General features: G+C 46.0%; 1 protein-coding gene across 1 annotated transcript in view; it reads left to right on the top strand.

The window, feature by feature from the left end:
* The window catches only part of SORCS3 (sortilin related VPS10 domain containing receptor 3), a 566,847-nt gene that overhangs the window by 255,137 nt on the left and 291,900 nt on the right, over nt 1-19,810 (top strand). The window contains exon 3 of the mRNA XM_001916814.6: nt 7,136-7,235. Coding sequence (XP_001916849.3) covers nt 7,136-7,235 — 100 coding nt within the window. The remainder of the gene's footprint in view (nt 1-7,135; nt 7,236-19,810) is intronic.

The following is a 19,810-nucleotide window of genomic DNA, read 5'->3' as shown; positions in this document are numbered from 1 at the left end:
ATGTACATATTCAGAGAATACATAGGGAACTCCTAGCTGCTGTTGATATAAATGCGGAGGAGAGTGTGGGCTGAAGTTGTAGGAAGAGTCTCCATGATGTAATTAGTACTGGAGCTGGGAGTCAAAAAAGGAGAAAATCTGGGGCTGACCATTGGTGTAGCAGTTAAGTTGGCACATCCACCTTGGCAGCCCGGGGTTCTCCGGTTTAGATCCTGGGTGTGGACCTACGTACCGCTTGTCAAGCCATGCTGTGGCAGGTGTCCCACATATAAAATAGAGGAAGATGGGCACAGATGTTAACTCAGGGCCAATCTTCCTCAGCAAAAAGAGGAGGATTGGTGGGGATGTTAGCTTAAGGCTAGTCTTACTCAAAAAAAAAATTTAAAAACGGAGAAAGTCGGGACAATTGCCAGCCATCAGCTCATTGGGAGAGTGGGTAAACTGGGCAGATTCTGAAGGCCTGAATGCCAGGCCTAGGTAGGCATTTTGACCTGATAAGGCAGCCAGCAAAGATGGATGAGTTAGGGCATCAGCGACCCTGGCAGGAATCTTGGGACGTTGTCTTAGAGACAAAAGCAGTGGTGGGGATGGTAGTAGTTGATGCTGTCATCAGCTAGAGCAGTGGCCACCAAATTATGCCCTGCCTGCTGTTGTAAATACAGTGTATTGTGGCACAGCCACACCTATTCATTTACCAATTGTGTTTGGCTTTTTTTTTGAGCTGCAAGGGCAGAGGTGAATAGTTGTGACAGAGATTGGCAAAACCTAAAATATTTACTATCTGGCCCTTTTACAGAAAAAAAGTTTGCTAACTTGAGCTAACCACTTGTGAGTGTCCATAAAGAGGAAGCAAAGCTCAGTGCCTGGCACATGGTAAATGCCATAATAGATCATAGACGGATATATGCCAAGAAACGAGCAAAAAAAATAAAATTGCTAACAGGAAAAGGAAACCCTCATGAGTGTGGTTGTTTGCTGAGTTTAGATTACATCACAAGAAGGGAGTCCACTGAGAAGATGACACTGATAAGAGAATCAGAGAGTAAAGACTCGTGGTTTCCCAGTTCCTTAGTTTTGCAGAACTCCAGGGCAGGAGTTGGAGAGGGAAGGAGGAATGGGGCTGAGAAGCGCGGGAGACAAACAGGGGAAGGCGGCTGCTGGAGAAGGAAAGAGTGTGCCCACTCCAATCCTGAACATCTGGTGGGCCCGGCGAGAACTGGCAGAGTGCCTTTCAAGTCCTCTCACCTCTGGCAGGAACGTGGCATTGGGAACGCGGGTGTTGAGTGCCAGCTCAGCTCTACTGGGAAGCTGGCTTGGCTGCATTGGCTGCAAGTTTTTCTTTTCTGTTCTTTTACTTTTAAAATAGCAGCCCATATGCTTGTTGCCACCAGCCTCTCTTCCAGAAGCTCCCTAGAGGAGAGGGCGCTTGCTGAGTGAATAAAAGTATACCATATTCACAACGCAACTCTGGAAATTGTCGTTGAGAGAGTAGCACTGGGGAAAAGCCAGAGTATGGCAGGTTAGGCTGGGGTGGTCCTCCCAGAATGTACCGGCCCACTTGAGGCTCTTCTGATGGACTATCAGGATGGGAGAAGAGCTTATGAGTAGGTGAAGGGTTCAGACTGGCAGTCAGGGTCCTGGCCTAGACTTGTCTGCCTCTGGGAGATTGAAGAGGGAGGGCACCCAGTCTGCCAGCCCGCTTTGGGGACCTGGGGAGTAATGTGAGTGGGAGGTCCAACCACAAATCAAGCAGGTGCCTGGGCAGGTGGTGGAGCCATGGAGCAGGTGACCTACAGTGATGCAAATGGGAAAGCCAGAGACAACACCTATGAGGCTAGGATTCAGGACCCCAGCTGCTGACTGGGTTCAGATGCTCTGGAATTCAGGACTCTGAAGCCAGACATAGTTGGAACAGACTGGTCAGGAGCTATGGACTCAGGCCCTGGGAATAAAGAAAGACCCAGTTGCTGGAGCTGGAGACCAAGGGAGTGTCTCTTTGAAGGTACAGCCTACTTGGAGAAAATTTTATCAATAACCAGCAAAGTAGAATTATACATAGAGTATGAAGCAGTAATTGCATATCAAGATGTCTTTCCAGAAAAACTTTTCTTTACAAATGTACAAGAAGCAATGTTTAAGAATGTTCATTGAAACATTGTTCATTATAGCATAGTTCAATAGAAAAAAGCAAAAATATTTATCAGTGGCTGAAAGGATAAATAGGCAGTGGTTTATTCATAAGCTGCAATGCTCTACAGCAGTTAAAATGAATGAATTATGGCTAAGTCTGTCAACATGGATAAATCCCTGGAACTGAACGTTGGGCAAAACAAGCAAGCTGCAGAACATGTATCCTGTATGACAACATTCATGTAAATGTAAAAACACTCAAAAAAGATTATATGTTTATGAACACAAATGCTGGTTAAATCTAGTAGTGGGCATATGATTGACATCTCATTGTGCTTTTCTGTGTGCTAGAAAATAATTCATAGAAAAGACAGAAAGAAAAGAAAAAGAGAGAGGGGGATACACATGTGTGCACACACACATGCAAGCAAATAACCTGCTGGAATTGGGGTAACCTGAGTCAGGCCACAGAGGCTGGAAGCCCTGTGGCTGTGTGCCTCTCGTGTGTTGCCTTCCAGGTTGGCTGCGTGATCTGAGCAATTCAAAATGGTAAAAGGCATAGGGCCAGGCCCATGGTGGGTGCTCAATGCACATGTGTGATGTTTACAGCTTTTTGGATATTTCAGTGTTAGGAGCTTAGTGTCAAAATTTGAGAGGCTAGCTTTAAAATAAGGGAAATGAGCGTGTTTCCGCTAAGTGACCCCACCTGCAGATGTCTAGAGTTACAAGGTGGAGAATGGTCTGCTTTCTTGTAAAAGCGAGTTCTGCAGGCACAGCTGTCTCTGGCAATGGGGCTGAGGCCTCTCTGCCAGCTGCCCCTCACCCAGGCAGAGGAGGCCTACCAAACTCGGTGGTCAACGCAGTGTGCAGCGTTCCTGCTGGAAAGGACAGAGTCCAGGGCACCTTTGGTCCCACAGGCTCCCTGGCTCCTTGAGGTGTCTTCAGTGAGTGAGTCTTGTTTCTGGCAGGCTGAATGAGCAGAAGCTGCCTGAGGCACAAAGGGAGCTGAACTATGGAGGGTGCTTTGTTGGGAAGTACCCGCTCTCATCAGCCACTTTTGGAAAACAGCAAAGTCAGTGTGACTCTGTTGTGCAGCTTACAGAAAGAAAGACTATGCCTGGTGCTAAGCACACTGCCTTTGATGAGGGTTATTTGGATTCTGGAAGGAAGTTTGTTGTGACATCAGTCATGCAAGGAGCCCTGAGAATTTAGCTCTTATAAGTAAGATGTTTCCTGTATATAGTATGAGGAAAAATCACTAGTTGGAAAACAGCTTAGCATTGTGTTGGTGGAATAATAAGATTTAAGGTCCAGAAGGGGCCTTATGATTATCTGAGTTAACAAAACTTTTGTGTTGCTGATAGAATGGGCTTGATTCTCTTCTTGACCAAACTCTAGTCAGGATCTTCTGTGTTCTTTTTCACTTAGGCCCTGTCCTTGGGTATGTCCTTCAGAGCCCAATTTTAGCAAGAGTCCTGCTAAGTCAATTTAGCCAGATCTCCTCCTAACCCTGACTAATGTCTCATCATCCTCAAAATCGGATCAAATTCTTCATTACCCCACCATGCCCCAAATGATGTCCAATAACCCTGGCCTATCTTCAGCCAGAATCCTGCCAGGTTAGTCTAGCAAAGAATTACCCTACCTTCTTAGTTATGTTCCATCCATGATTCCTCCCCTTCTCTTTGGCTATAAATTCCCACTTTTCCTGGTTGAATTCAGAGTCGAGCCCAATCTTTCTCCCCTACTGTAAAACCCCATTGCAGTACTATTAATAATAATAGTGTAAAATCCCTATACCTATCGCAATAGTTCTGAATGAAGTCTGCCTTCCCATTTAACAAGTGTTGGAATAGTTTTTTCTTTAACAGGCTTAGAGAATTGGTTTGTCCAGGTAACACTTTGAGTACATTTCAGAATCACTTCTCAAGTCTAGATTTCCAGATTCCAAGTTCAATGTTCTTTCCCCGTACTGTGCTGTCTTTAAGCTTTCAAGAGTGTAGAATCAATAAGTAATTCACTCTATAGAATCTATTCAGATTAATAAAAGTATGCAGCTGACAGTCTCTAGTAGTTATGGTCTTTCTCCTCCCCTGTCCTGGGTAGGATAGGAGCTCAGGGTGATTGGTCATTTAACCTTAATGCTAGTGAGAATGAACTGTGGATCTTTTTCTGGCACCAGATGCTGCTGGACCTTGCCAGTATCCAAAGGGTCAGGTGTGTTTTCTAGGTGTGGCTCTGTGCTGTGTTGCCACTCGACATTAGCAGTTGGTCAAGAACTTGTCAGTAGGTTTGGACAAGTTCATTCATTCTCACAAATAAAGACAAAGCAAAGCAATACAAACATCAACACATTCAGCACACGCTTTGTACCAGGCATAGTGCAAGATATTAGTGCTGCTATCAGAAATGGCTCATGTCCTCAGGGAGTTATAGTCAATGGAGAGGTCCTAGAATAGAAACAGTATGACTAAAACAATAGGATAAATGCTAAAATAGAAATACGTACAAGGCAGTATGAGAACACAAAGGAAATTATGATTAATTTCCCATTGAGAAAGTTGGAAGGAGGGTGATATTGGAGTTGGGTGTTGAGAGTTGGAGAGAAATTTACCAAGGTTAGGAAACAAAGGATGGATAGTTCAGGCAAAGGAAATAATGTGTGCAGAAATGGAGGGCAATGAAACTTCAAGACATTCAGGGGAGTTTAGCGAGGCTAGAGTGAAAGGGGTAGAGGAGCAGCTGGCTGGAAATAGGTCTAGTAAGGGAGACTGAAGCCAGATCTTATAAGACTAAGCTTGGAAGATACAACTTCACTGTGTGCAGGCAGTGGATAATTACTACCAGGGAGTGAGGTGAGAGATCTGGGTGGTTGAAATATAACCTGATGACAGCATGGAGGATGATGGGCAGGGGAGAAGGTTGAAGAAGAGCATCCAGTTGGGAGATTGTTACGAAAATGGTGATGCATGAGCCACAGCATTGGAATGAGGATGGAAAGGCCAGAGTTCCAAGTTATTTAAGAGACAGAATTACTAAGATTTGGAGACCAAGCTAGGTTTGAGAGATAAAAGCAGGTGAGAAGATTGAGAATGATTCCCAATGCTTAGGGTAGACAGGAGACAGAATATAAGAAGTCAGTTTTTGGGGGGTCTTATTATTAAAGTTAGCATAACCAATGATCATGTGGGGCCTGTAGCCTAGGGAGGCATTTGAGATGTTGACATTTGTTTATTCAATAAACGTGCTGAGTGTGCATGATGTGTAAGGCCTGGATCTGTACACTTTGGGGAAAGGAGAAGTGAATGCTGTTTCTATTTTTATTTATTTTTTTGACGTTTCAGTCCGCCACCATCCTGTCAGGAGGTTTCCCATGTGTTATATCTTTGCATCCTCACAAACACCTTGTGAGATTAACTCATTCCCATTTTTCAGGTTAGAAACCCAAGGCTTCTGCAGGTTAAGTAACTGTACATGGTCATGTAACCGGAGAGCTGCCGGTCGAGGGATGAAGCAGAGATTTTGGTACACCCAAAGTTCATGTTCTTTCCTCTCACCAGAGTGTTCTGTGAAGTTCCTTGTTCTTGAGGAGCTTCCACTGTGGTTGGAGAAACAGAACATAGGAAATGAATCTTGACAATATCACAGTTAAGAAGAGGCATGTGCAGTGTACCTTGGGCGTATAATGGATGGGGGCGTTTGTTCCGGTGCAGAGGAGAGATGAGTGGTGATTGGGAAGAAGGCTATGAAGCCTTAACAAAGGTGATGGTGGGTATTTAAGCTGGGCCTGGGGCATGGAATTTGCCAGGTTGGATGAGGGTGGGGATAATTCTTAAAGGTCATCACGCAGTTTGGCTACTAGGTTTATAAAGATAAGCTGTGGGCTACGGCAGAGGCAGATTAGAGTTAGAGAGTGGGTGGAGGCTTACGGAAAAGGCAGAGGCGGGTAGTTAGTAGGGGAGGCACATAGCCAGAGTCAGGAGCTGAGATTGAGGACCGAATGATGGCAACCCTGAGGTCAACCGTGAATTGACCATAGAGAAAATAAATTGACTTCTGTGACTTCTAAAGCTCAAATGGAACAAGTTTCATGAGTCTAGCCAAGGAAGGAGATGACACAAAGGTGGGGTGAGAACCTGATAATACCAGTAGTTTGAAAAGGGAGTGAGGTCTGTATGGAGTGAAGGGTGGGGAAGTGAGGCAAAAAGCGGCAAGGAGGCTGGCTGCTTGAATCTCACTGTTTGGCACTGCTGTTCCCCCTCCACCATGGAAAGGCAGATGGAGAAGAAGGAGCCTATGGGTTGGCCTGCCTTTGTTCTCTGAGCCCTGACTTGTGGTTTTGGTGTAAGATCAGAGCCCTGGAAATTAGGCCCAAAGGACAAGCAGATACCAGCAGGACAATTGGAATGAGGAACTATTGGCAGGAGTTCAATGTCACTGGCTTTTAACCCTGACACACCATTGCTCCTTTGTAAAACATCAAACTTCCTGCCTGGTGTGGCCTAATTTGGCCTTTGGAGCCCACAAGCTCTTGGATGGGGTGTTTCCTGCCCCTTCAGAGTTCCCCTGGCTTTAGGCTCCATGGAGGGGGCGTGAAGTTGGTTGCACCCCAGTGACCTCAGGTGTTGGTTGGTCTGGCCTCTCTCCCTGTGGCTTTGTCGCTCAGCTCCCCTCCATAGAGCCACACAGAGAAGCAAAGGGCTGAGCACAGGAGGAAGGCTGTCTCAGCAGCTCCTTTCACCGTATAGCTTCTCGAAGGGCAGAGAAGTAGGTCTCTGAGAAAGGCCTGGAGCAAAGGGGAGCCAGTTCAGGTAGTAAGCAGATGCATTAGTCTAATTGCTCTTCTAAAATTAACGGGGCCTTTAGTCTCTGAAGAACACTTTTAAGCACTCATGTGATTTGGGAACAAAGGTGCGGGGCAGGGGAGAGCCTAGCTCCCCTTTAAACACAGTCCCTCATTTGGTAAAACACTCTCTCCCTTTCTTCCTTTCTCTCCTACCTGCAGATCAACGGATTACGGCACCACCTATGAGAAGCTGAATGACAAAGTGGGTTTGAAGACTGTCCTCAGTTACCTCTACGTCAATCCCACCAACAAAAGGAAGGTAAGAGGAGCAGTCATGGGTCCCGAGCACTCCCTGGGGGGTAGCAGGGCTCGTAGAGCCAGGAGTTGAGAAAAAATCCGTAGCCGTAGAATCGCTTATAGAGGGTCTGTTTTACTTTCCAAGAACATCACAGACTGTAATTCTAGCAACTCCTTGATAGTAGTGGTAGTGATAATAACAACAACAGCAGTAAATCTACGTAACTGTGTAAGGGATTCCTCTGTGACGGGGATGGCTCTAAGAGCTTTACACGCCTTATCTCATTTATCCTCACCGTGCATCTATGGGGTAGAAATTATTATTGTCCTCATTTTGCGATGAAGAAACTGAACCTCAGAAAGATTAGGTAAGTTTCTAGCCTGAAGTCAGACAGTGGTAAGTCACAGATCTGAGATCTGAGTAGGGGTCTGCTCGACTCCAGAGTTGAGCTACCCTCTTGCTGGTCTATTTTCAGGGAACTCCTTATAAACGGTGAGTCCCTTTCTGCCAAGGGAAGGATAGGCAGCCTCTGGGTTCTTCAGCTTGATCCCGAGCTGCTTCTGAGACACGGGACAGCTGACCTGGCTCTGCCGGCCCCTCTGCTTCTCTCTCTTTCCAGTTGACTAACAGCCAGGACACGGCTGAAATCATGTAAGGTCAGACGTTGGTCGTGGAGAGGGGGCCTGGATTCCGTGGAAGGATGGATGGTTTTAGAAAGTGAATACTGTACAGTATGTTGACCTTTCGGAGAGGTGATCTTTCCCCAGCTAGGATGGCAGTGCTGTTCAGAAGCTGAGGCAGGCCTGGCCCAGTAAACACACCAGAGGTATAAAAGCCCGTTTGAATGTTTCCGAAAGGCTAAAAGCGGTACTCCAAAACTCTCCTCTTGCAATCTGATTTGTGTTGCCTGAGGTCTTGCAAACCCTTCCTTCAGCAAGATGAGCTCAGGGGTGAACTTCACCCCATTGTGCAGATGACCCTGATCTCTGATTCCAGCTTCTTGGAGTCCAAGTTGTGACTTAGAATGGTGGTTGTTTATGCTGCTCAAGGCAGAGCAGCTTTGAGTCAAACCCTCCACATCAAGACTCACAGCCCCACCCCTTCTCCTCGCTCCCACCTCCACGGCCCCGCAACATCCCCAGCAAAGGAAGGAAGCAGAATTGGTGACCGCTGGTTCAGCGTTGGTGATTGATGCCCAAAGATCCAGCCAGCTGCCCTGACCTGAGATGGTGCCCAAGTGCCACCAGCCAAGTGCCCATACCCTGATCATCAGGACGGCTGTTTAGGCACCTGTGACTGGTTGTAGCTGAGTAGTTTCTCTTTTCTTTGTCCAAACGGGCTGTCATTTTCATATTTTTCAGTATTGTTATTTGAATTATTGAAAGTTAGAGCTGGAAGGGTCACAGATTGCATTTATACCAGCAGTTATTGATAGTTTTTGAACTGTGACTCTTGCAAATGTGATTAGAGCTCAAGGCTTTTCTAGAAACATGCCCCCATACACAACATTTTGACAACAATTTTTAGGTCTTCAGAGTACCTTGAATCCCACTCCATGGAAGCAAGAGATCCATGGAGTCTTGGTTAAGAATCCTTCATCTATACCAATAGCCTTATTTTACAGATGAGAAAACTGAAACCCAAAAACCCACATAGCCAGGTAAGACAGGAGCCGGGGGTAGACCCTGGGACTCTTGATTCTCAGTCCAGGCGTCTTTGCTTTAGATCACACTTTGCACCTTTTCCTCCCATGCAGTCAAAGCCTTGGGTTTCAAAATTGATGGTTTAGTCCTGAGTTGGAAGCTTGAGGCAGTTGCTTCACGACCTTGAATTAAAGCTTGGCACCATGTTCAAGATGGATACGTGATAAAACTGGACTGAATCAAGTCAGCGGTCATCTATCTCAGTTATTCCTCTGCCCTTCTCCCTTCATTAAGAAGGAAGCTGAGGCCCATGGAAGACAAATGTCCCACGTGTTTCACTCAGCTGGTTAGTGGCAGCACTGGCAGTTGGTCTCATGACTCCCAGTTTGAAGCTCTTCCCATCCCACCTACGTGACGTGGGGTCAGATGGAATCACAGAGGTGTATGCAACTCCACGAGGAGCAGGGAGTGGATATTTGACACATGGCAGATGCCCTCAGTGGTGATCTCTGCTCTATGTCTGGGCAACAACAGAATTAATCCTGTTCTCATCTAGATGATGGACTAGCTATCTTTGTGAGGATTTTCCCAAGTGGCAATGAAAGATCACACTTGTTTGCATCCATTTTGGTGGTCCTCTGTCATGTGTGTTTCCTCTTGGGCTCCTACTTAAAGATCACGTCTCTTTTGGTCTTCTGCTGTTTTTCTCTACTCCTGACTGTTTTCTCTCTCTTTAGCACAACCTAGGGTTGCTTATAAGTGTAAGAGACAAAGGGTGGGTTAAGGCAGATGCTGAGGGTTGGAAGGAACAGAACCTGAGATTTGGAGACCAATGGTGCAGAAATGCCACCTCTGTTTCTCCCTCCCAGAGGTAACGTTCAGACCATGGACTCTCTGGCGCCATTTCTCATAGGAATCATTGCCCAGTTAACCAAAGTTAGGTCTGTTGTTTTCTGTCTTCTCTGAAAAACACTCTGAAAGCACAGTTAACTCCCACCTAAGAGGCACAGACACCCAGTAAGTTGAAAGTACAGACATTGTCATCATTCAGATTGGGGAAGCTGAAGGACAAGCTACCACCAGGGATGTTTTTCTCTTTTGAAAATAGCAATAGAAATTAATTTCATAAGGATTCATAAGGAGACTGTGTGGTCCTGAAGTGCTTTCTGAGTCCAAGGAAAGATGAAATTAGATTGTTTCATTTTATTGTGAAGTGTTTTCGATTGTGTTCTGAGCCTCTAGTGCTGATGACGCACAAATATTCTACATGGTGACTTTTTCTTAACCAGTGTATTCAGTTTACTAGACCTACCCTTCTCTAGCCACTCAGGCAGAATGACAGTGAGGAGTAAGTGAAAATACTCTTCTTTGTTTCTTTATTGGTCTAGTGTTCTGGGTCACTTTGACCTTGTAATGCAACATTTTTATTTTTTTTAAGTTTCCTTCTTAACACATCTTGACATTTAAACCTGTGGTCATCTGGATTCTCATCTCAGCTTGAATTAAACGAGATTCTTTGAATTCTCTCAGCACCCAAATTAGCGGTAGCTCCCATGTTCATTGACCAGCTAATGACAGTAGTATCCGGCAGGTTTTTCAGTTAATCTTGTGGAAACACTTGCTTTTCACCTAATGAGTTATTTATTTAACAGATGGCTACTGCTTTTGTTGGAGGCTGTGAGTACATCAGAGATCTGTTGCCCCTGGCAAAACAGCAAATTGTGCTTGTATTTATATAGTTGTTCCCAAAGCTCCTTGTTGATTTCTTAACACTTTTTTGACAACATCAAGTCTCCAAATGCAGATAGTTGATAAGCCCTAGGTTGAAGGTAGAAGTGTTAACATGTGTATAGTCTCCTTCTACTAGTAATCATCTTAGTTAGCATTAATTGAGCACCTACTATACTAAGCTTCCTTTTAGGAGCTTATCTGTATATTCTCCAGTCCTCCCAGTCACTTTAGAAGGCAGGCCAGAGAAGGAAATAGTCTCTGTAAATTACCGCAAGGCTGTATTACCTGTAAATGGTAGATCTGCACTGGCCTTTCCATTGGTTTTATTTGGGGGACAAGTCAGGATACTTCTGGCAATGGTGGAGTCCTTTAAGGAAACTGAGATTGGGACTAATAATATCTACTAGTCTTTCGCTAAATGAAAATACTGATGTGAAATGCTTTGGAGCTACTTCTGCTGAAGTTGTTCTAGACTGTCCTGTATTGTGGGGGCATCAGCATTATTTTAATGACCTTGACCTGCCCTGGCTGTGTTTGATGTGAATTTTGCATCCCTCGCTGTTTACCTTTCTCTGGCCGTTGGCCAGTTAGCTCATTGCCTGGCTGTTGCCTGAGCCTGGCGCTTCGAACATGAAGAGCAGTGTGTTAGTTCTAGAAGCAAGTGTGTTTGAGGTTTGCCTCACAGAGAAGGAGCTCTGCTATGATGGGCTCTGAGCTCCAGCTCACAGCTTCTCCTTCCCCTGGCAGCAGATAAACGTCCCTGGGTTCCTAGAACTCATTATTGTCAGCTGAGTCTTATCCTCAGGCCCATGCAGAATGGCATGTGCCAAGGTCAAGCCTGCGTTTAACAGAGCTGTGCTTTGTACAATACAAACAGGTTGAAGGCTTTGTACTTCGACAAGAGAAGGGCTTGGCTCCTATGGGTGTCTATTTGAGAACAAATGTTTGAGCAGACAGGGAAATGCAGGCATGTTATGGCCTAATTGCTCTGGCTCAGAAGTAGCTGCCACCTGCAGATTTGGAAACAGTGTTTTGGAAATAGCAGAGAGCATAGGAAGGTCTGATTGCCAGGGAATGTGACCAAATCACTGCAGGGTAGAGTTGCATGTGCTTCTGTGTGTGTGTGTGTGTGTGTGTGTGTGTGTGTGTGTTTGTATAGGAAGGACTGTAAAGTCTGACATCAGAATAGGATAATGACTTCATTTTATTGAGCTCCTAATAAGTTCCGGCATTGCGCTAAATTCATTTCTACACTCTAAGTTCCACTGTTAATCTACTGGGCCTCATAGTTTATCCCCATTTGACAGGTGGAGAAACTGAGGCTCAAGCAGGTGAGCCACTTGCTTTTGGTACAGTAGCTAGTAAGAAGGGGTCCAGGCTCCCCATTCACCTCTCTCTGCCCACATGAGCTGTGCTATATCATCTGATCCTTCTACTGGTTGGCTGCTCCCGGCACAGGTATAGAGACCAGGTGAGTGCAGCTACATTTCACTCTATTCCTAGTGATTGCTGCCTGGGGTTTCTGCCCATTAGAGTTAGAGGATTAGCAGTTTCTTGGAGGAGGAGGGGAGTGTTGGAGCCTCCGTTCCTAATTGATTTACCAGTGAGAAGGATAATTACTTCCAGGCTACCCTGCAGAAATACAGTGGGAATTACCATTCTGATTTCTCCGAGGAGCGAGCTGCCTCTGTCAAGCTCTTAAAGAGGCATTGTGTGTGTGGTCGGATGTTGGTTATGCCCATGGCCTTCTCTTAATACAGCAGGATAACCCTGAGCTCCCTTTAATGCCCTGGAAATCTCTAAACAAGACAAAACACAGAATTTTAAAATATTGGACTCCTGCTTTTCCTAACCGTGTCTCCTCAGCCTGTTGGAGGGTCAGGGAAAGTAAGCTCTATGGTAGTGCGCTTTCAGTTCGCTGATATTAAAATCTCTCACACTAAAGCAAAGCAGAACAAAAAAAGAGTGTGGACAGATAATTTTAGGCTGTTAAGCAGTCTGTTAAATGTCCACCTCTGAGCAAAGTATTTTGGAGGGGAAGTTTCTGTTTTCAGCAATGTGCAATCTCCCTGGGCTGGGCAGACAAGATGCACACAGAAAACAATGACGTATAGACCTGGGGTCTCCAACTCAAATGCATACAAGCGCCAGGCAAGTAATGGCAATGAGTGATGTGGGCCAGGTGGGGACTGTGGCAGTCCCTCTGTAAAGGAGTTCCCACTAGTAAGCTTCAGATGACTGTTGTCACTGTCATGTGAGAAGGAGGCCCTGGTGCAACCTCATTGTCATTGTTTTTTCATTTTCTTATGATATTTTTTCTCTGTTTTTATATGAAAGTTCTGTATTTTGCAATGTTTTACATAGGCTATGATGTGGAGTTCAGGGTACGAGGCCTGGCAGTGTGTCCCAAATCTACCTCAATCCCTTGTATCCAGTTGGCGTCATGTGCCATATTCTGAGTAGTAAGTCAGTCTCCAGATGAAAACTTGCTATTTGCAAAGTGATCTTTGGGGCCATAGGATAAGGATCACACTTAGCAGCTGCTCCTGCTGTGAGGCCTCTCTGATCTGTGGAAGAGATAAACTGAGTCGAGATGGCTCGCAGAGACCTCCCTTTGACTCAAAGGAATCACATAGTAGGTCTTGCAAGGCAAAGGGACCTTTTTTGTCATTTAAGGGTAAGCCCACTAGAGCAGGCATAGGAGTCAGATATCTGCTTTCCGGCCCTTGTTCTGCCCCTGAATAACTGAGTGTTCTGGAGCAAGCCAGTCCCACTCAGGGCCTCCATTTCCCTGTTTGTGTGATGGCAGGGTTAGGTCCTCACTTTTTGAGGTTCCTTCTCGCTCAGGTTGTCTGGAGGGTCACCATTTGGATACTGTGTCTCAGAGGGCTATGTTGGAATATGTGATGATCCATGCACTTTGGCCTCAGTGGGTAGCCAGTTGGGTAGTCCTTGGAAGATGTGATCCCCGTAGTTCTCGGTTCTTTGGCCACATGTTGACCATCTTAGCCCTCTTATCCAGGCCAGCTTTTCAGAAGTTCCACTTCCTTTGTTAGAAGCTGGAAGGGTTCCCTTTAACCCACTGACTCTGCTGGTGAAACTCAGAGCCACAGCATCCTTGATGGCACAGTTGAGGGGTTCCATCAGCATGAGCTGATGCAGCTTCACATGAGCGTCACTGTCCTTGTTCAGGCATGCACAGCCCTCTTCCTGCAGGAAAAAGAGCTAGAGATGCTGTCTGGATCTGTTCTGGCAACCCAGAGGCGAGGACACCAAGGATCACAACAGCAAGCAGGGGACCAGCTCTGCTGCACCACACTTCCTCCTGCTTGAACATACACTTGCTGCAGCCTCAACCAGGCGTCACACCTCTGTGGGCCCTGCTTTCTCCCTTCAGAAACTGTTCATAATAACCTATGTGTTAAAGAGCAAGTAAGAGAATTCCCTCTTAGTACTGATAGCCATTTCTGTGTCCAAAGGTGACAAGTGTCTATGACAATAATGACAATGACAATAATAGTAATGACAATGGCAGTAATAATAATAATAATAATAATAAGAAGAAACAGCTGGCATTTTTTGAAAGTTTACTATGTGCCAAAAATTATTCTAATTGCTTTACGTGAATTAACTCATTTAATACTTTGCCAACAAAGCTTTGATGTTGGTACTGTAATTATTCCATTTATAAATGAGGAAAGTCCTTTCATTCATGGCCAAGAGATCAGTGACTTCCTCAAAATTTTGGTTGCTGATGGTCATTTACGTTGTTCTAATGTGCTCATCTAACTCACTTTTGTTCATATTTAATTCTTAGACTCACCGCATGTTAGGGCTGAAAGAGCCCCAGAGACTGTCCATGCAGGCCCCATTTAACAGAGGAGGGCACCTGGGGACTTGCCCAAGGTCATGAAGTCATTTGCAGCCGAGCCAGAGCTCAAACTGGGTCTACTGACTCCTGGTCCAGTGTTCTCTGCCAAGCCCACAGGCTGTTGACAGCTGGAGCACAGATCTGATGGAGAACCCTGACTGGGTACAGGGGTGAATGCAAGTAGGGAGCGGTTGGGAATATGTACTCCCCACCCATCACACTGAATGTGTGTTCTAGCTGTAGGGTTCATACAAGCAGTCATAGCTTCTCGGTTCTCTGGTCTCAAAGCCAAAAGGATGTTGCAGCTGGAATCCCATTTCAAATGAACCTAAATGAGAAACCGGGGTCCTAGAATCCAAGCTCTCTCCTGCATGTTGGAAGCACAGAATGGTTGAGTAGCATGCTCAGGGCCAAATGGCTATCCACGAACCAAGAGGCTGGGTCCCCTGGGGAAGAGATGTTGGAGTGGGAATCAGGATTTCTGGTTTAGGACTTTCTGTTAATTAGCTGTGAGGCATTGCAAAAGCCATTTACATTCTCTGAGCCTCTGTTTCTCAATCTGTAAAATGGAGATAACAGATCATTTACCTATCCACTCTTTTAGAGAGCAAAATTAGAATAAAATGAGGAAGGTAATATTGTTTTGGAGGAAATAAGCTATAGAAGGGATGGGGAAGATTGCAACAACTCAGATGGAGGTGCCATCACGATCGCAGACTGGAATCCAGGCTTCCTGGCTGTGCCCGTAGTGTGGACCACAAGGGCTGCCTGGCCTCCCCTGCTGGGCTGCCTGCTTCTTGGCTTCACTGGGGAAGCTGCAGCTCCAAGACCCTGGGTTTTTTAAGAACCTCACATCCTGCCTTCTTCAGGATGCATGCTGCCCCCTTCTTTTTTCCAACTTTTCCCCTGTCTCTTAAAGCCAAACCTGCTGACTGCCTGAGAGAGATTGATTATTCTGCTGATGGAGAGAAATGGTCTCAGTCTTGTTAATTCACAACCACCTCGTTTTTCTTGCCTCATAAATTAACAGTTACTGGGGGGCTAGAGCAGTGTTTTAGGAGATGCATTTAGGGGAAAATGTGTGAAAGGAAGAAGGGAAAAAAGGAAAAGAATTGAACTTGGACCAAACCTTCGTCATTCACTCATGCCAAGTCCAAACCGTTTTCTTCTTGGTATGTCCAGAAAGAGAACCAGAAAATAAAGCCCCTGAGACTGAAAGTATCAGACTTCATTGTGGCTGAGAAATCAGAAGAGAGGTGGATCAATGAGGAGAAAGACACTGGTTTATAAGTTCCCATCTGTCTTTGCCAGTGTGACGATGGAGTAGATATGAAGTGTGGTTCAATTCAAACTAATCACTTAGAGGAAAAGGAATATAGAGTAATTCTTGGAAATTCACTCTTTAGTCACAAAGTCCCTTTCTCAGCAAATATGTGTATGTGGTTCCCTGTATAAATCACTGCAGTGGGCTCTAGCCAAGAATTTATTTAAAGCCTTGTTAAAATGATTACTAGTTTTTTCTTTTGCATTTTATTTGAAAATGGGAAGAATATAAACCTATAGCCTGGCTTCTCTCCAAGGTGCCCTTCGGGGTTTCCATTGAGCATATCATATTTTTTTAAAGTAAAGATATGATTTGCAGTAAGAATATCCAGGCATTTAAGAGGAATAATAAAAATTAGCCACTTATTGCACTTTTTAGTGCCTTGTTTGCCAAACCTTTTTTTTGTTTTTTGTTTTTTGTTTTTTTGGTGAGGAAGACTGGCCCTGAGCTAACATCCATTGCCAATCTTCCTCTTTTTGCTTGAGGAGGATTGCCAGTCTTCCTCTATTTTGTAGGTGGGATGCCGCCACAGCATGGCTTGATGAGTGGTGTGTAGGTCTGTGCCTGGGATCCCAACCTGAGGACCCCAGGCGACCTAAGCTGAGTGCGCAAACTTGACCACTATGCCACAAGGCCGGCCCCACCTTACCTGTTTTTTTTATTTGATTTTTATTAGTTTTGGGTTTGTGTGTGTGTGTGTGTGTGTATGTATATGTGTGTCTGTGTGGGTATAAAGGATATTCAACAAAGAGTGTTATGAGAATTTTAGAGTTAGGAAATAAGAAAAAAACCAGAACCCTGTTCCTCCTCTGGGCAAACTCTGACTTGGAATGAACTAAGGATCCAAAGGAAGCCTGTGTTTCTGGAGGGTCACGTGAGTTGCTGGTTCTGTTTTGCTGCCCAGCTCACCCAGGGCCCCTGGTTGACCCCGATGGTTGCTCAGTCAAGCCTCTGAGGAGGGATCCCATTCAGGGGAGGATGGAGCTGAGGGTAGAGTCTAAGGCAGAGCCAGTAATCAGAGCAGAAAGACCAACGACCCAACCCAAAGGCGAGGGCATTGAACCCCAGCATGAGGGTGTCAGGCTGAGTAAGAGAAAAATCGGAACAGGACACACAGGCCTGGATGACCAGTGGAGATCATGAGAATTTTACACTTTGAAGGTCTTTGATAAGGAAAACAATGTGTCCCAATTTGAAAGAGTTAATATAGCACCAAGTTGCAAAGTTTGAAGAAAGGTGTCATCCTGTAGCATAATTAGAGCCCATGAAAGGGAGAGGCAAAAATCAGGCGGACTTTGGAAGAAAGCTTGGGATTTGGAGAAGGAGGGAATAGAAAGGACAATCAGATGGGGGTCTGAAGGGATGGCGGTTTTAATAGGCATTTTGGGTTCAGCAGTTGCAAGTTGGGAGAGAGAGAGGTTGGGACGAGATATGGTAGACCCCCAAAATCTCAGGGATGGAGTTAGGACTCAGTGCAGAAGACCATGGGGAGCCATAGCAGGCTTCTGAGCAGGGGGCCGACAGCATGAAGGCAGTGTGTAAAGAAGGCTCACAGAGTCTCTTGGGTTGATGAGGTACCTTGTTAAGCATCCCACTCCATCTCTCCTCCTCTACCCTGCCCTCACCAGCCCGCCTGGGTGTGTTTTCTGAGCATCAGAGGCTGAGCCATTTTAGCAAAGAGCCTGGGAAGGCAGGGCGATGTGCTCTTCCTAATGTGCTGACGCACAGTTATATGGCAAACGGGTCTCACTGCCCCTGAGGTCGAGAGATCTGTGACAAAAACAGCCACCACCACCAGTGAAAGAAATGGCTCTATTTTTTCCTTCCTTGGTGAGCTCAACCAAGCAGAGAGATTGCTGCTGGCATGCATGCCTCTGCCCTGGCCCGTCCCCCCATTATCAGCCCAAGGTCAGAATGACAGACGTCAGCGCTCAGCACACGCGCTGCTCGTGAGCGTGTTTGGGTAATGAGGGCCGAGCGTCCTGGGATCCTCGGGTCTGCCAAATGGCTGGGGGGCAGGTTTGGAGCAAGCAAGTCCCTGTTCCTGCACGTTGGGGTCTGAGCTGGCAGTGCAGAGTGAGACACTGACTGCAGTGACAAATGGAGACCTAGCTTGGTGCTGGCAGCCCCACGCGGAGGGCCCCAGAAGCAGATGCAGACAGTCAGCCCTGCTCTTCCACAGCTCTGGTCTAACACTGAGAAATGGCTCAGGCTGTCTTAGGATGACCAAACAGGCAGGCATAATGAACCAGAGAGGATGGAGGTGTGAGAAATGCATGAGTGTCTCCTGGGTGCCAGAGATAGGAAAGGGTGTGGTTCAGTTTATAAGCTTGCTAGCTGTTCCTGGTTCCTCCCTAGTGCCCCGCAAGGCCAGATGATGTGGAGGGAAGAGCTCCACAGCACAGCCTGTGCCTCACTAGCTGTGCGACCTTGAATATATTATTTAACTTCTCTAAGCCTTAGTTTTCTCATCTGTAAATGGGGCTCACAACAGTATTAAAAAAATTAAAAATTAAATGCCAATGTGTGTAGGGTGCACAGAGTACGTGCTCAACAATGTGACTTTCTCCTACCCCTGTTAAATGAACCTTTCTTTGGCTGTCCCCTCTCCCAGTTCCCAGGGACCCCGTATCCACGTAGCTGACTTTTCTATCTTGGGAAAAGGAATCCATCCCTCTCAAACTAGCATTAGACAAGGTCCTTTCAATTTCTAAAACAAAAAATTGCTTCCTCTGCATCTTTTCTCTTTCTTCCTCTATCCAACCACCTGCCTTTGAGCCTTCTCACTGATCCATTGATTGCTTCTAGCTCACTTAGTAAAGTATAAATTTAAAATTATAGTTGCCAGCCATGGACAGTGTGTGCAAAGTAAGTTTCCACCCATGAACACCCAAGGCCCGTTAGGCAGATAGAGCTGGTGGAACAGGGACTGATTCAGGTCTGCCTGCCTCAGAGCCCCAGACAGCTTCTGCAGCAGTGTGCCCCCATGAAACACCACCTCCATCTGTGCAGACACATATTCAGATTCGTTGCTCCCTCTTGATGCTGTACAGATTATCCTTCTCAACACCACACATTTGTGGATCTCCTTGCTTGTGGGGGGCACTGTGTCAGGCCCAGGAAATATGCAGGCACTTCAGGCCTGGACCCCACACTGGTAAAGATTGTACTTAGGTGGAACTCTCATTTGGGAGTGAGGGCAGGGAGAGGAGCCAGTGGCCCCAGACCTCAGAGACTGCAGTCATGGCAGCAGCTGCTAGACTAGATATCAGGACTGGGTTCTAGTTCCAGCCTGGGCATTGTAAAGAAAAAATAAATGCTAACATTTATTGAGCAATTACTGTGTGCCATGCTAATGTTTTGACATGAACATTTTTCTCACACACAAAATTATATAAGGTAGGACCAGCCCTGGTTGCCTAGTGGTTAAGTTCAGCGTGCTCTGCTTCAGTGGCCAGGGTTTGGTTCCTGGACATGGACCTACACTGCTCATCTATCAGTGGCCATGCTCTGGTTGCAGCTCACATGCAAAACGAGGAAGTCTGGCACAGGTGTTAGCTCAGGGTGCATCTTCCTCAGCCAAAAACAAAAAATTATATATATATATATATGAGATAAGTACTGTTATTATCCCCATTTTAAGAGAAAGGGGAGGAGGAGAAAGAGAGAGTGACCGAAGGTGTTCTGGGCGGGGGAGTGTACATTGAGGCAAACAGGTTGGTCAAGTGATCCCAGCTGGGGAGTGGCCAGCTAGGTTTTGAACCTGGATTGTCCAACTTCGAAACATAAGCTCTTGCTATGGTATCTTACTGGGCTTCCTCGGCTTAGACAGGCACCGTGACCTTCCAGAACCTCTCTTTATATATCTAAAAAAGGAGTGTAGATGGGCAGAGGGATGTGTTTCCTTCTAGTCCAGCAATGCCAGGGGCCCATGCTGAGAAGTTGTGAAAAAAGGTCCCTGCTGAGAGGAGAAGTCAGAGGATTACAGGGTTGCTGAGGTTTCTTACCCATAGGACAACCAATAGAC

The sequence above is a fragment of the Equus caballus genome, chromosome 1 (genome assembly GCF_041296265.1).
Source record: "Equus caballus isolate H_3958 breed thoroughbred chromosome 1, TB-T2T, whole genome shotgun sequence".
Lineage (NCBI taxonomy): Eukaryota > Metazoa > Chordata > Mammalia > Perissodactyla > Equidae > Equus > Equus caballus.
This window is presented reverse-complemented; position numbering and strand designations above follow the sequence as displayed.